A 16,627-nucleotide genomic window follows, 5' to 3' on the forward strand; every position below is an offset into this window, starting at 1 on the left:
CCATATTTTTCGATCGATTAAATAATGTATATGTTTAATTAAAACGAATATCTTGAAATCTTGTTTTGTAGAAACATCACGGTCGGATTTCATTTGTGACTCAAGAAAAAATGCATCGATTCGAATTATCGCGCGTATTCAAAGTAATTACAGTACATTAACTCGATCACTGTTATGCAAAAAGATCATTGTCTTCGGTGGCTATCGATAAACTTTTGTCCATCGGTAACAGGCTACCAATTATCGGTGCTCTTGTTGACATGAATCGCGATGTTAATTGAAAGAAGACACTATGAATCAGTATTGAAGAAAATAGAAAAAATAAAAAATATTAATACGACCCAATGATCTATAGATACGCGATGTATGAATTGATGTGTGAATTGATTTTAGATTAGAAAAAATAAAATAAAATTAAATTAAATTAGAAGAAAAATAAATAATTCTTTTTTTTTTTTTTATTCGATTTTTTTATTCAACAAAATATATTTTTGGACGAGTCATTGTAAACAACAGGAAACGATTAAATTATATATCGGTATGCTGCATCGATTGATGATAGTTGCTGCAGTTTTGAATAATAATTTGATCTTTAACTTATAGATAAAAAATATAGAATAAATATTTATTATAATAATAAATCTTTGTAAAGATAATTATATTCATATGGAAGATTTCCCATTTATAATTTGTTAAACGTTTTAATTTCATTTATTTTTGGAAATTTTATTTAAACAGTGTGAATCTCTCTGTTGAGTTTACATTGATGATTAAATAATTATTCAACGATAATTATACGATCAAGAAGATTACATATGAAAGTAGAAAGTAAATATATAGTTTGTTGTTAAAAATACGTTTTACGTTTAAAATATTTCCAAATGCTCCAGGTAGCATGCAGACTTTCTAAAAATTACACGGATTATCCTGACCCATGAAGAATAATTATACATTTCCATGGTTAGGTAGCCCTTATCCATGGAGACTATTCTGTACCCTTCGACAATAAACTTTGTGCATTTCTTAGCAAAATCCTTGGGCTCAAATAAATCTATGTACAGAAGTGTTCAATGGACCTACCTACCTGCAGAAAACTTTCAAGCGTTAGATAAGGTCAACGGGCAATTGAGTGACTAGCAAGCAAACTACGTCTATTATACTTAAAAATAATTTTTAAATATAATATTTTAAAATAAATTTTTTTACCATTACTTGATAAAATTTACTTGATAAAAATTCGAAACATTATAATTAAAATTCAAAACAAATTTACAAATGAATTTATTTATTTTTATTTATTTATTTATTTATATATCTTAATTTAAGAATTCAAGTGTTTAATATTTAATAAATTTTTTAATTTATTCTATGAAGAAAAAATATATTAAAAATGGAAATTTTCACAATATGAAGATATTCATGATGGTTCGTGGTACAGTGTAATAATAAATCACGAATTTTCGTTGGACAAGCAAATTTTTCAAAGGTTGGGTATTGACAATGAGGTTCGAAAGAAGATGGTGAAAACGAATTTTCAAACGGGGAAAATGGGCCTGTGCATACTTTGTAATGCCGTGTTTCAGGTACCCTGAAAGTCATAACTCTTAGACTCGTCATGCTTTTCAAACTAAATTTCGTTCAGGTATATTCTACGCTAGCGTTCTTCAAACTTTTTCTACAGAACACTTCACAAATTCTGAAATTTTAACAGAACGATTGATATTTTTATAAGATTTTTATAAAATAAGGGATAGATATAAATAAATTAAAACATTGGTTTTGATAGGAGGAACAGAAGAACGCGAAAAAAAGAGTATCTGATTTTTAAATATTTTTGAATTTGTTTGAATTTGCCTTAATATTTAAAACACATATTAATTTTAATTAAATTCATGAAAACATTTATTTATTTTTTTGTAGAACACAATTTGAGAAACGCTGACCCTATACTTTTAAATAAACAGCTTGAAAATGAATCTATCATCCAAACGACATATCCTTGCTATTGTAACAAAATGAAATTATTATGTTTTTTTGGTTCATTAGGATGGTTCAAGATTATTTTTCCAATTTTTTGTTAAAAATTCACATTAAGGTACGTAACCAAATGTTAATCAGTGCTATTTCTGATATTTATAAAATAGAAATCTTTATTTCTTTTAAAGGATGTCGGCAACCTTAACAGTCGGCAACAATGACCTTGAAACCATTAGTAATTAAAGGAGATAATTAGATGTTCCGTTTTTGGGGAAAACTTTACATGGTAAATTAAATATATTTAAATATGTATTACAAATATTTCGATTGTATTTGTTTCTTTTTTCACAAAATTAAAATTAATAATATATTTAGAAATTAATGATTTAAATATTGAATAAATGTTTAAAACCTTGAATCATATTTCTTTCGTTTCAAAGTTCATCACTGATGTCTGCGAAGGCATATTTATAGATTAGCCAGTTACTTACAATTCTGATAACAGTTAATATCGTATGCGTATTAAATTGGTAAAATTAATTTGAAAATGAAAAACGGGAATCAAATAACCGCCGAAGCTTTGAAGCAACAGGTATTTGAATTTTTCTATTTTTTTCTTTTTATTCATTTTTTCTTGTTTATGGTTTTTAATTGTTTTCGCAGTGACATTTAAGGTTATGTGATTTTTTATTAGTGTTATATATGTTATTGTCAAAAATTCAAATGAAAGAGAAATAAATAAAAAAATGTAAATAACAAAAACTAGTTATTTAATTAGAGATTAATGATATTTAATCTTTTAAAATATATTTATTTTCATATAATAATAATATCTAGATTTAATATTTAACATTTTATTTTTTTGTAAATAGTAACTTTATTATGTAATGTATGTAAACTTTACATTATTTTTCTAAAATAGTACTTTAACTAAATTGTTTTTGAATAATTAACAAAATTAAATTAATATAAATATATGTATTACTTAAAAATATAAATATTGAATGTTATGAAATTAAATTTACACAAATTTCGTAAAGATTTTTGGAAGAAAAGAAAAATTTTCTTTCATCAAGCATTGATATTATATAATAAAATGTTTATCAAGTTAATTCAATTCAAATTAAAATTAATAAAAAAACATTGGCATAAATTAATTTAAAAAAATTAATTTTAATCAAATCGTTTAATTATTATATGCACAATTAATTTATTAAATTTATAAAATTCAGAAAATACAATATAATATGTTAAAAATTTTTTGAAAATATATTTATATTCTTATTTTATTCTTATTTCAAAAATAAAATTATTGAGATTATTTTAAAAATGTAAAAATTTATGATTGATGATACGTAAATTTTATTTTATTGTAGATATATATGTATATATACTATTATTATTTACATATAGTATTTATTTTTAAATTTATACTTAAAATACATATATAAAATTATTCAAATTTCATATTAAATTATTAAGATTTTAAATAATAAATAAATACTTACGTTTTCTTACTCGCGATATAAGGGGAATTCCCTCCTCTTCGTAACGGAACATTGCGTTTTTGTTTAGATAAATTTTTTAGTTAACGTATTCGTGCTGTATAACAGGCTAGACCGGCTACACAGTGCACAACTGAAACTAAAATGTGCATCGATGAAAATTAATCAGTGAATCAATTGCAATTCTGTACTTATCATGTTTACAAATGTTTTTTGTATTATATATAGTGATTAATTTTTAATATTTTTAGTTATTATGTTCATTATCACAGAACTTATTTACTTATCTTACTTATTTACTTACTTATCTTATCTATAATTATATTCCTTTTATCCTTATCATTTTATCCTTTTTTTTACATAAAAAAATAAAATATATATAAAATAAAATAAAATTGTTTTCCATTTTCACTACAATGAATTTTTGTAACAATAAATATATATTTAAGTATATGTAAATTATCTAAAGTTTGGATTCAAACCAGTTTGAACAACTGAATTTACAATTAGTTACTATAAAAAATATTATTTTTATTTATTATTTTTATATATATAATATTTATATTATTTATAATATATATATATTTATAATATATATTATATATATTAATATAAAACACAAAAAATGAAATGTATTAAATTTAATACATTTATCATTTTTAGATAATTTTTCATTATATATGTAAATATATCATATTAACTATACAATATAATATGAAAATATAATTTTTCGCTTTGAACAAATTTTATATGCAAAATTCATTTATAATTCTAGGGTATCGAATATGTTTTTGGAATAATGGGACATCCTGTGATCGATTTAGCCTTATCCATGCAAATTGCGGGTCTTCAATATCTTGGGTTTAGAAATGAACAAGCTGCATGTTATGCTGCGCAAGCTTATGGATATTTAACGAGTAAGCGGCAAAAAGGAAGAATTGTTACATATGAAACAAATGATTTTTAAGATATAATTAAAATATTCATTATTACGTAAAGGTTTTTTCTTTTATTTATGCCAATATCACGAATTAATTAATTTTTATAATTAGGAAAACCAGCAGTAGTTTTATGCGTTTCTGGGCCAGGATTGCTTCATGTTATTGGAGGTATGGCAAACGCTCAAATAAATTGCTGGTAAATCTTGTTTTATTTATATAATTATAATATAGTTTAATTTTCATTTTATAAATTCTAAATTAAAAGTATTTTCTATTCGAAAAAAATATATTCCATACAAAATTCATTGACACAATAATATTACAATAATTAAAATTTTTATATTATTGTATTGGATTATAATTATCATGTCTTTTATTAATATATAAATCTTTCATCTCATAAGAATAGTAATCTTATATGAAATGATTATAATTATATAATTTGATTTACATTCATTGTACCATTTAATTTAATTTAAAAAAAATAATTTTTAAGTTAGATAATGATTATATAAACTATGTTTCGTAGAATTGTTTTAAAAAGTGTAAAAACATTAGAAAAGATTTTTTATTCTTTTAACATTTCTTATTTTTGTATTTTTGTATATTTGTTCCATGCTCTTACATAGGCCACTCATAGTAATTGCTGGATCTTGTGCTCAAGACCATGAAGGTATTGGAGGTTTTCAGGAATGGCCACAGGTAGAATCTAGTAAACCCTATTGTAAATATGCTGTCAGACCGCCGTCTGCAATATTAATACCGCTTCATGTAGAAAAAGCCGTTCGAAATTCTATTTATGGTCGACCAGGTAGATTTGATATATAAAATTTATAATTAATTAGAGTAAAAAATATACGTCTTTATTATTATATTATGAATTTTTTCAGGTGTCGCATATTTAGATTTACCAGCTACTATTTTAAATCAATCAGTTGAAGAAGAAAACATATATAATGTAGCGCAATGTCCACCACCGCCACTGATATTTCCCGATTATCGACTTATTAAACAAGCGGCTACTTTGCTTATGCAAGCAAAAAAACCATTATTAATTATAGGAAAAGGTAGTTGTAAAAATTATTGTAATAATAATATTATCACATAAATTTAAGAAAAAATTTATATTAATTACAAAATTTTTTTGGAATTTTGGAGGAGCTGCCTATGGAAGAGCAGAAAATGAAATTCGTAATTTAGTATATTCAACCAAAATTCCTTTTCTTCCTATGCCAATGGCTAAAGGTGTTGTTCCGGATACCGATGAACGATGTATTTCTAGCGCTAGAACATATGTATTGCAACAAAGCGATGTTATCTTATTATTAGGTGCAAGATTAAATTGGATGTTACACTTTGGTAAATCGCCTCGCTTCCAACCTGATGTTAAAATAATACAGGTATTATAATATTGTTCGAATAATTTTTATTAAAAAAAGCTTAATATATTCATATTATAGATCGATTTGTGTCCAGAAGAATTACATAATTCTGTTTCTTCTGCAATTGCAATTCAATCTGATATATCTACAGCTATAGAAAGTCTTGTTACTATTTTGAAAGAACACAAATGGTCTATTACAGAAAACAATCCATGGTGGAAAGATTTATTAGCTAAATCAAATAAAAATAAAACAATAATACAGGTAAATGTTATGTATATATAATACTAGTCTACAAAATAAAACATTTTTTTGTTTTTTTTTTTTATTTTGTAGAAAATGTCAATGGATACTTCAGTACCATTAAATTATTATGCTGCTTTTAAACATATTCAAGATATCCTTCCATCTGGCTAGTAAAAGTTTTTATATAAAGCAAAATATATAAATTTAATAATATGATTATGAAAAAAATAATAAATATTTTTTTTTTCATAGATTGTATTATTTGCTCAGAAGGAGCTAATACTATGGATATCGGAAAGATGATTTTATTAAATAATAAGCCGCGACATAGATTAGATGCTGCTACTTTTGGTACTATGGGTGTTGGTTTGGGTTTTGGTATAGCAGCTGCTCTTTATTGTAAAAATTATGCTCCTACAAAGCGAGTTCTTTGTGTAGAAGGAGATAGTGCATTCGGGTTTTCTGGCATGGAAATTGAAACAATGTTTAGGTGAATAATTTAAGTTATCAAATATAAAGATTAAAAAAAATAAGATTAGATTAATTTTTTTGATAATTTTCAATATTTTAGATATAAATTGCCTATTATTATTATTATTATAAATAATAATGGTATTTATAGTGGTTTTGATAAAGAAACATTTAGACAAATACAAGCTTCAGGTGAATCAACACAAGTGTAAGTTTTTTGAAAATATATTCATACAGAAATAGATATATAGAAATATTACAAATATATTGATTTTTAGAACACCACCAAATTGTTTAACATCAGAAACACATTATGAAAAAATGTTAGAAATGTTTGGTCGCAAAGGACACTTTTGTACTACTGTACAAGATATACAACAGGCACTTAAGATATGTCTTCAGGTAAAATAATTTTTCATTTAATTTTTATAAAATTAGCAATTTTAATAAAAAAATAACTTTATTACAGACTATTGATTCTCCTAGTTTGTTAAATATCATGATTAATCCCCAGGCAGATCGTAAACAACAAAAATTTACTTGGTTAACAGAATCAAAACTTTAAATTCATTGATTTTATAAATTTTATAACATATAATTAATGGTGAAAAATATAAATAATGGTAAAAAGAAATGAAAAAAATATAAATTTTAAATTTATTTCTATTGTTTGTAAAAACAAATGTAAATATAAATATACAAAATATTTATTAATAAAATTAAAAATTACATATTATTTGAATATGCTAGTAATTTTTCTTTAAAAGCAGCAGAAGATAAATTATTTAAATTAAACTGCAATTCACTTTCACTTTCATCATTATTTAAAATATTTTTAACATTTATGTCCATGTTTTGGGCTATTGTGGTTAATGTCTTGTTTGCATCAATTACAGCTATATGAAGTTGTCCATTCTTTTTTACAAGATCATTAATTATGTCCAATTCATTTTTTCTAATAAATAAAAAAAATTTAATTATATAATTACTTATTATATATTATTTATGCAATAAATAAGATTATTTATTGGGATATATTTTGAAACATAAATTTTTTATTAATAACGAAGATTTATAATAAAACAAATATTTAATTTTTAGAAATATTTGAATCTTCTTAAAATCTTAAAAAATCTTACATTTTTAATGTTGTATTGTTAATAGAAATCAATGTTTTTTGAATTTCAATTTTAATATCGATTTCACGATTCTCATCTGATTCCGTACTCATTTGCACCAAAATTTTACGAACTTTAAATAATAGGTGAATAATAATATAAAAATTATATAAAAATTTCAATAAAATAATGAATTATAAAATATCACATATCATGAAAATTGAATATAATTTATATGTATACAAAAAATATTATAACCAATGATATAACCAATGATTCTTTTTAAAATTAAAGGTAAAAAATTATAGGTCCAAAATCTTATTGCGTACTATTTTTTCATTGGTTATTTTTATATTTTAGATATACATTATATATACATATATAACAAATTTCAATTTATTATATGTACATATATATTTGTATAAAAATTTTATTACATTATTATTATATATTTTTTTAAATATATATCTAATAATTAATTAAAATATATATTATTGGTTGTTACCAAGAGTAACATTCTACCAATGACAATATAGAAGGACTGTTGACTGTCGTTTCACCAATGCATGCAGCTGACGTCACTTAAAATCGTGTCGCATGAAATAGAACCTTGAAACTGTAAATTATCGTAAAAAGTCATGACACCGAAAACATTGAGTATAGAACAGAGCGACGAGACAAAACGTGTCGTGATGATAATGAACAGAGGTCCATAAACTGGAGATCGTGTACACTTGAGGTTAATCATTCTTGGTATCACGCTCCAAATGCTTGCGCAGTTTGATCGTAATTTTGTTCGAGTGCCTGGTTTTTCTATTAGCTGATGAATTCAGAATCGTTTTGTGGAACCGCGTAACTAAAAGATTGTTAAGATTTTTCTAGTCTTTTGCTGACAAAATATATTAATATGGCAGATTTTGCGTTAAATGGATTTAGCAGTGATCAGACTGAGAAAATCCTTCAATTTCAGGTGAATCATCATATTATATGCTAAATTATTTAATTTTCAATTTAATTTTTGTAGTTACAATGAAATAATAATATTGTGATGGTTTTAGGATTTGACAGGTATCGAGGATCTGTCAATTTGCAGAGATGTCTTACAAAGGCATAATTGGAATTTGGAGGTTGCAGTTCAGGTAAATTTCTCTTGCTATATATTCTTTAAATATTATTAACTGTTATATATTTGCAATAAAATTGCAAAAAGAAATTTATATATAATTGTTTTATAATTTTGATATATTTGATTTTTATGTCATATATAGGTCAATTGTGTAACAGAAGTTATTAATAATTCATTATAGATTGATAAAAGATTCCTAAAAAATATTATATATTATTTATATAATGTCAATAATATATATTTTTATATTATTTATTTTATATATAACAATTAATATTTTATTAATTAAATTTTAGAAAACTTTAGAAAATTTTTAGAAAAATAGATAAATATAATTATATTGTAAAAAAAATGTTTTATTGTTTTATTTAGGAACAATTAAATTTGTATGAAGGAAGACCATCAATGTATGCACAGGATTCAAGATCACGACCACCTCAGGTTGTTGATGACAGTAGTTCTAGAATATATTTTCATTATTCTGGAAGCTCTAATGGCAGGGGTAGTTATTTATGGTATATCTTTTCATTATGTTATGAAAGAGTGATCAGCATCTTACAACTACTTCTTTCAATATTTAGGAGAAATGTTAGACCTGGTATGTTTCAATTTTATAATGATTAATTTTTAGAAAACAGTTCTATAAGAAAAACTAATATATTAATTGCATTTCAAGTATCTTCTGATCCTGTGGAAGATGTGATTAGCTTCATTCGAAGTTATGAAGAATGTTATGGTAGTAGTCATCCTGTTTTTTATCAAGGCTCTTATAGTCAAGCTCTTTCTGATGCAAAACAAGAATTGAGGTTTTTATTGGTGTATTTACATAAAGATGAAGCTCAAAATATTGATCAATGGTGCAGGTAATTTTTTTAAATTGTTGAATTGAAAATAAATTTTAAAGAAAAGTTAAAATAATTAAAATTAAATTTTGATATATAGAAATACATTGGGTAATGTAGAAGTTGTTCGATATATAAATACACATACTTTATTCTGGGCATGTAATGTACAATCAGGTGAAGGATATAAAGTAGCAGAAGCTCTTAAATCTGGTTCTTATCCCTTCTTAGCCATTATTGTTTTAAAAGATAATAGAATGACAATAGTTGGCAGGTAATAATCTATGTATATATATTTTATTTTATAATTTTTTTAATTCTTAAATTAATGAATGTAATTATAATATCAAAGATTATATTTATATTGCAGAATGGAAGGCACGCCATCACCATCTGATATAATATCTCGTTTACAAACGATTATAGATCACAACGAAATTAATTTAATACAAGCTCGTCAAGAAAGGTAAAAAAAATTAGTTAAATTTTTTATTTTTTTGTATTATATTGTTTAATTTATTTTATCATAGAGCTGAACGTAGTGCCGCGCAATCTTTACGTCAACAACAAGATCAGGCATATGAAGAATCATTACGCGCAGATCAAGAAAAGGATCGTAGAAGAGAAGAAGAACGAAAAGCGCGCGAAGAACAAGAGGCTAGAGAAAAAGAACAATTGAATGCACAAGAAATGGAAATTCAACGCATTCGTCGTGAGAAAGAACTTACTATTTGTAAAGTGCCTCTCGAACCAGAGCCTACTAATCCTAATGCATGTCATCTTCAAATTAAACTTGGAGAAAGGACAATGAAAAGACGTTTTCTAATGTCTGACACAGTAGAAGTACGTCGTTTGATTCTTAATTTATTTATTATTAATTTTAATATTATAATAAATTATTTTATTTTTTTAGGATGTATATTATTGGATATTTAGTCAGCCAGATTCTCCAGTGAGTTTTGAAATAACTACAAGTTTTCCGAAAAGAATTCTATATCCGTGTAGAGAAATTTTAACATTATCGGACGTCGGATTAACACACAGAGAAGTTCTCCATGTCAATGATTTAGATGATTAACCCTTATTGATATTTGAATATTGCATTCTTTATGTTTAAGTATCATTCCACAGAAAAATGATACTGTCGTAAGAGACATTTATAAAAAAAAAAATAATATATATATATATACACATAAAAATATATATATATTTGATACATTCGAGTATTTTATGTGAAGCGTAGTACATTGTCAGAAATGCAGTTTTATCACAGATCTATAAAATATGTTAAAAAAAGAAATCAAAGAATGATTAATTGTATTGCATTTTCTGCATAGAACTATCGTATCAACTATGAGTACATTTATTATATACTGTGAATAATACGCTCACTAAAATACACATTGAATAGAAAACAACAGATTTTTGTTGTAGAAACTAAAAAAAGGAATTTATATATATATAATATGACTTCACAAAAGCTGTACACCAAACATTTATTATATTTGTCTTAATTAACATTTTAGCTTACAAACAAATTTTTTAATAAGCTGACTAAGAAATGTAAATAATTTATAAAACAAATGACCGAATATAATAAATAATTAAAGTACAGATTTAATTCATGTATGTGTGTGTATATATATATATACATACACACTTCATAAAATTTTATGAATGTTGAAACTACAATAATTTTGCATTGTCTTAAATCTGTACTTTAAATATAATCAACAAAAAATTTTTAACAAGTATGGTTCCTTTTGCATTTTACTTCACAATTCTGGTCAGTCTTATTAAAAATGCTATTAGATGCAAAAACGCAATAGATTTACTAATCACATTAAATTATATCCAATGCAAGTTTCTGTATCAGAAAGAAAAAGAAAAGTTGAATGAAAATAGTTTATCTTAGAAGATAATCAAATTCTTTTTGTATCACAATTTTATAAATGTGCACATAAACATAGCTATTTCTTTTTCTTTTCATTCAGAAATATTTTTCTGTGATGAAAGTCTAAATTAAATGTTATCATATATATTTTAAAGAATATCTTAAAGAAAATTTCTTATCATTGTAAGTTCAAGTAATTTTTGTTGCTTTATTTTTGGGTTGTAAGGAAATTGTTTAGCACATATGTTATTATTGATTTATTAATGTTGGGATATTGGAAGTCAAATATGTATAATTTTTAAAGTGTTCGTTTGAAGCGTTCATGATTAATTTTTTTATGCTTTTCTTTTGTAGAAAACTAAACTGAAAAAAAACAAGCATACGAATTTGTATTGCTCCTTCTAAATGTTCTATGGAAGAATATAAAATATTCAAGAGCAATCTATATAGCATTTATACATATATATAAATATACACATATATATACATATGCATATAAATCGTTTGATAAAATGAATATAACAATCTGTGCAATGCAACAGATTTGTTAATCATTAAATGTAAACTTTTGTATACACATTTTGTGATCTAGTTTTGATACGTCTTTATTTTCATTTAGATACTCTTCTGTATATACGTAAACCAGAACATTTAATGCCAGCAAATGTCTGATGCTGGATATTGCTGTTTCTTTGTTAATATCTAATGCTTAAATAAACATGTTTGAGAATACATATTTTTCATTTTGTCATTTTATTATATTGTTAACCATATTTTTAATTTCATTATAAATTCCTTAATAATTTTAATTAAATATTATATATTTGTATACTATAATTTTTATGTCAATATCAAGCATCAGATGTAAGTACATCTATAGCATAAAATATAATTAAGGAATTATTTAACAAATAATTAAAATAAATATGTTATAAATAGCTTTACAATAACAAAAATTTTTTTGTGATATGAAAATATATAACAATTAAGACTGTATAAGAAAATATGTAATTGATGTACAAGTTTCTAGAAACTGATTTTGAAAACATTTAATCTTGAAGCATTTCATGTATATCTATATACAGTATATATTTTGTTATCTTTAATATTTTTCATTAAATATAAAATTTAGTTTTTTTTTTAAGATAAATAATGATGATAAAAGTGAATAATTTGTTAAAGATAATTATTTTTATAAATATTAGATTTTTTGTTTTGCATATAATACAGAACAACATACATATATATCTTCTAATATGTCTAGTCTTATCATAAAGAAAAGAAAAAAAGAAGAAGCAAAAGTGATGTCTTTACAACATTTCAAAGAAGTTTCTTCATTTGTGAATATTGTGAATTTTAAATGTGAATAAATTTAAATATATGATAAATGTATAAATTCAATATATTATATCTTAAATCTTTAGATGATTAAAAAAATTTATTTCTTCTTTATCATTACTTACATTATTTTACTTTGTTATATATGTTGTTTTGGATTTGTGCAGTAAATTCTAGTAGGCTAACTCGATTGTCTTTTGTCAAAAACTGTAGTCAATTGACAAAATGATCCACTGAAGTATCATACTTCTTATAAACATATTAAAAAATGTTTATTTATTTGATAGCTCCGGTGGCTACATTATTTTTTATTTTTGGACTCTTAAACATTAAGTGTTTGTAAGTGAAATTATACCATATTTCAAGCAATTTTTCTAGTAAAAAATATTTTTTCTTTAGATATAATTGGTTACTAGCATCTTTACGATGTTCGCTGACTCTATACAATGGGTTGATATGTAGACCTGCCATCCAAACGTCATTAAATGAAGATTTTGAAAGTAATTTGACAATTGAGAGACCTATGGCTGTAATCAGTGATAAGGCAGAATACGAAGATCTTTTAGCAGAAAGCTTAACAATTAGTAATAATGAAAGATTATCAGATATCCATTTGGGAGAAACCGGAAGTAAATCAAGAAACGTAAATCTACCACGATATTCGTTTGAAGATATAATATCAGAGAAAAAAGATAAAGATCTTGGATTACCTGGTATAATAAATTTTAGATTTTTAAAAAGAATATAAATAAATATATAACAAAGAACAAAGTTCATTAACAAAATTAATATTTTATAGTCATGAGAACTCTACAATTAGGATTAATACAAGATGATACTATACGAACTAAACAAGAAGGAAAGGAGAGTATATTTGAAACATTAAAAAATTCTATTGAAAAAAGTAATTATTCATCTCCTCGGTTAAATACTAGACAAATATATAATATGATCTTGAAAGAAACTCTGAAAGAAAGTGAAGCGAGACAAAAATTGTCCGACAATGATAAGTTCAATGAAGTGTCGCCAATCGAAATGTAAGATACACCAATATAATTCCATTTTCATTAATTTAATTTAAAAAAAATTTCATGATTTAATTTATAGAAAGGAACATCTTCCATCATCGTCGGAAAATAAACCTGAATTAGAAAATAATATAAATAAATAATCGAAATGTAATTAAATTTTAAAAAGTAATGTATATCAAAAATAAAAATATGCCTTAAAAAACATAAAATCGTGTTTTGTTATTTATAACTATATATTATATATTAATATATTATTTATAGAAAATTAATATATTATAAGAAAATTAATTTTTGAAAAAGATGTATTAAATAATTTTTTTTATAAGTATCATTTCACTTATAAACAATACAAAACAATTTTTTTATGATAAAATAATTTGATATTTGATTTAAAGAATGAAAAAAAACTATTGTCTTTGAATTTGTGAATTATCAATAATATATCTTGATACAAACAGATTTATGATTCACCAAATATTTTATTTTATTTAAAAAGAAAAATATTTACATCTTTTTAAATTATATTCATTAATTATATTCTTTTTGGTTACTGTAGATATTGTGTAGATATTATGATGTTATCCCAATCTAGTCTTAGAGAATATAATAAGAATTAACCTGAATAAAATAAGAATACAAAATAATGATAAAACTTAAACTGAAAAGTATAATAGTTTATATTAAATCAAATTTTTGTACTTTTTTATATAATTAAAATAAATTTAATAATAATGATGTAAAATAATAATGAAAGTTACACTATTTATTTCACATAATATTTCATTTCAAATAAAAATAATACAATTTAAAAATATGAAAGTAAAAATAGTAATTGATGAGATTTATTTATTTTGTTTTTTGTACTTTTATATTATAATATTAGAATAATATTGACAATATTATAACATTTGATAATGTAATATCGAAAATAATATTTTAATATATCTAAGACCAAATTTTTTTAATAGAAAGCAATTTGTGTTTATACGTAGAAGAAAAAGCCTGTACAATAATAAATAGTGTTGTAGATTTAAATTCATAAATGTATTACTACAATATATTTATACTTACAAATATTTTATTTATTTATTTTGTATGTGGTCGTGCTTTTGCTTTTTGCTTAGAACACTGAGCATGACTATGAGCCCTTAAACTGTTAAATACTTTATTGTTTAATTTAACATCAAATCCTCCTGTATCTCCTGTATGAATTCCTGGTGGGAATTGTAATACTCTACAGGCATTTATCCTTGAAGACATCAACATATCATGTTTTGTAACAATTTGAGATCCCTCACCACCCATTTTTCTATATCCACAACGTGGTATAGAAGCATATTCTTTCTCTATACTCTATAAGCCATTAAATATGAGTCATATGTAAACAAAGAAAATTTTATATAAAACTTTTTTTTTATTGTATCAAAAAATATTTACCACGAATCTATCAAAATCTTTAGTTGTATCTTCAATATCTGTATCTTTATCATCTTGATCATCACAAAGAGAAGTTCGATAATTTGTATATGATATATTAACTGTAAAATAAAAGAAATCAAAACATTGAAAATATAATATCAAAAATTTATATAAATTAAATATACCTTTAGAATCACGATTGAATTTTTCCTCTGTGCGTTTTAACATTAAATCATATTCTTTATTAAATTGATCTTGTAACATATGTGCAATTACTTCATCGCTATCTGTATCATTGGTTTCATATATTGTACAGTCTTGAATGTTTACATCATTTTCTGTCTCATTTTGATACTTTTTTAATTCTCTATTATGAAAAATATACTTGTATTCAATGAAAATCAGGAAACATTAGAACACTTACTTTTCTTGCAAACTTTTTGCTAGTTGTTCTGAAGTTATCTCTAACAAATTAATAGGTCCTTCTACTGGTTGAATTTTTGCCCATGGAGTTGACATTTCTTAGATGTGTATGAATAATAAATTACAAATCTAGAAAAACGAATACAAATATATTTTTATTAATATGAAAATATAAATAAAGTTTATCTTAAATTTAAAATTCAATCTAAAAGAAAGGTTAAATTCATTTAAAATAAATAATTAAAATGATATAAAAAAATATGAAATTTTAATATTGAATAAATTTATCGATTGTTTTATTTGTTATGATTAATATATAATTATTGTGTGGAAGACCTTTTTCAATATTTTACATTTCATCTGAATGATTTAAATAGCATTATTAAACAATTTTCAAATAATTTTAATATAAAATTTAAAATGATTTTCATAAAAGAAAATTAAAATTAGAATATATACCTTAAAACTAGAATAAATAAAAATTTGGAAGACTGTAAAAGATAAACGAATAAAGAATTAGAAATGTCAGTACGTATATTAAACTATATATATCTATCACGTGAAGTTGAATCAAGTAATAAAATGATCGATAAGCGTTTCAAAATAAACTAAAAATATAGTAAAAAATTTAACAAATTTATCGAAATTATTATATATTATATAATATTAAATATAATCTATATTATATATTATATTATATATTATCTTATATTATATAAGATTAAATATAATCTATATTATATATAGATTTTGTTTAATTAAAAAATAAAAAAATATGGTTTTTTTTCATTTTTAAAATATTTTATTTATTAAATGAATTAATAAAAACTATTATTTTTAATATTTTATTAAATTATCTAATCTTATTATATCTAATTAATAATAAAGTAGGAATGGAATATAAAATGATCAAT

At 23.0% G+C, this 16,627-nt stretch overlaps 6 protein-coding genes across 8 annotated transcripts in view; 3 read left to right on the forward strand and 3 right to left on the reverse strand.

Moving 5' to 3' along the window:
- The window catches only part of LOC102673455 (sialin-like), a 9,974-nt gene extending 6,437 nt beyond the window's left edge, over positions 1-3,537 (reverse strand). Inside the window, exon 1 of the mRNA XM_006614322.2 lies at positions 3,486-3,537. Within this exon, the coding sequence (XP_006614385.1) occupies positions 3,486-3,537 (52 nt within the window). The remainder of the gene's footprint in view (positions 1-3,485) is intronic.
- On the forward strand, positions 2,418-7,221 carry LOC102673058 (2-hydroxyacyl-CoA lyase 1). Of its 2 annotated transcripts, XM_006614319.2 has the most exons (12): positions 2,418-2,569; positions 4,258-4,399; positions 4,535-4,619; positions 5,053-5,234; positions 5,314-5,490; positions 5,582-5,823; positions 5,884-6,069; positions 6,142-6,217; positions 6,304-6,541; positions 6,623-6,730; positions 6,801-6,924; positions 6,992-7,221. In XM_006614319.2, the coding sequence occupies exons 1-12, from the start codon at positions 2,525-2,527 to the stop codon at positions 7,085-7,087; spliced, it is 1,701 nt and encodes a 566-aa protein (XP_006614382.1). In that variant the 5' UTR covers positions 2,418-2,524; the 3' UTR covers positions 7,088-7,221. The 2 variants fall into 2 exon arrangements, with proteins under 2 accessions (XP_006614382.1, XP_006614384.1); XM_006614321.2 differs by lacking the exon at positions 5,884-6,069.
- Positions 7,222-7,223: 2 nt separating this feature from the next.
- On the reverse strand, positions 7,224-7,921 carry LOC102672933. The gene is made up of 2 exons (XM_006614318.2): positions 7,662-7,921; positions 7,224-7,477 (listed from the first exon to the last, which is right to left on the reverse strand). The coding sequence occupies exons 1-2, from the start codon at positions 7,751-7,753 to the stop codon at positions 7,249-7,251; spliced, it is 321 nt and encodes a 106-aa protein (XP_006614381.1). The 5' UTR covers positions 7,754-7,921; the 3' UTR covers positions 7,224-7,248.
- A 259-nt stretch (positions 7,922-8,180) lies between these two features.
- On the forward strand, positions 8,181-10,904 carry LOC102672801 (FAS-associated factor 2). The gene is made up of 8 exons (XM_006614317.2): positions 8,181-8,610; positions 8,699-8,779; positions 9,139-9,364; positions 9,443-9,629; positions 9,709-9,882; positions 9,979-10,074; positions 10,139-10,451; positions 10,522-10,904. The coding sequence occupies exons 1-8, from the start codon at positions 8,548-8,550 to the stop codon at positions 10,684-10,686; spliced, it is 1,305 nt and encodes a 434-aa protein (XP_006614380.1). The 5' UTR covers positions 8,181-8,547; the 3' UTR covers positions 10,687-10,904.
- A 2,061-nt stretch (positions 10,905-12,965) lies between these two features.
- Positions 12,966-16,352, reverse strand: LOC102672442 (serine/threonine-protein kinase RIO3-like). Of its 2 annotated transcripts, none has more exons than XM_006614315.2 (6): positions 16,173-16,352; positions 15,715-15,842; positions 15,476-15,657; positions 15,309-15,409; positions 14,943-15,224; positions 12,966-13,367 (listed from the first exon to the last, which is right to left on the reverse strand). In XM_006614315.2, exons 2-5 carry the CDS (start codon positions 15,807-15,809, stop codon positions 14,958-14,960), a joined length of 645 nt encoding a protein of 214 aa, XP_006614378.1. In that variant the 5' UTR covers positions 15,810-15,842; positions 16,173-16,352; the 3' UTR covers positions 12,966-13,367; positions 14,943-14,957. The 2 variants fall into 2 exon arrangements, with proteins under 2 accessions (XP_006614378.1, XP_006614377.1); XM_006614314.2 differs by lacking the exon at positions 12,966-13,367 and adding an exon at positions 14,822-14,873.
- Positions 13,050-14,080, forward strand: LOC102672655. Its single transcript, XM_006614316.2, has 4 exons — positions 13,050-13,179; positions 13,240-13,553; positions 13,640-13,877; positions 13,948-14,080. Exons 1-4 carry the CDS (start codon positions 13,109-13,111, stop codon positions 14,009-14,011), a joined length of 687 nt encoding a protein of 228 aa, XP_006614379.2. The 5' UTR covers positions 13,050-13,108; the 3' UTR covers positions 14,012-14,080.
- Positions 16,353-16,627: the final 275 nt, after the last annotated feature.

Source organism: Apis dorsata, unplaced genomic scaffold (assembly GCF_000469605.1).
Source record: "Apis dorsata unplaced genomic scaffold, Apis dorsata 1.3 scaffold_174, whole genome shotgun sequence".
NCBI lineage: Eukaryota > Metazoa > Arthropoda > Insecta > Hymenoptera > Apidae > Apis > Apis dorsata.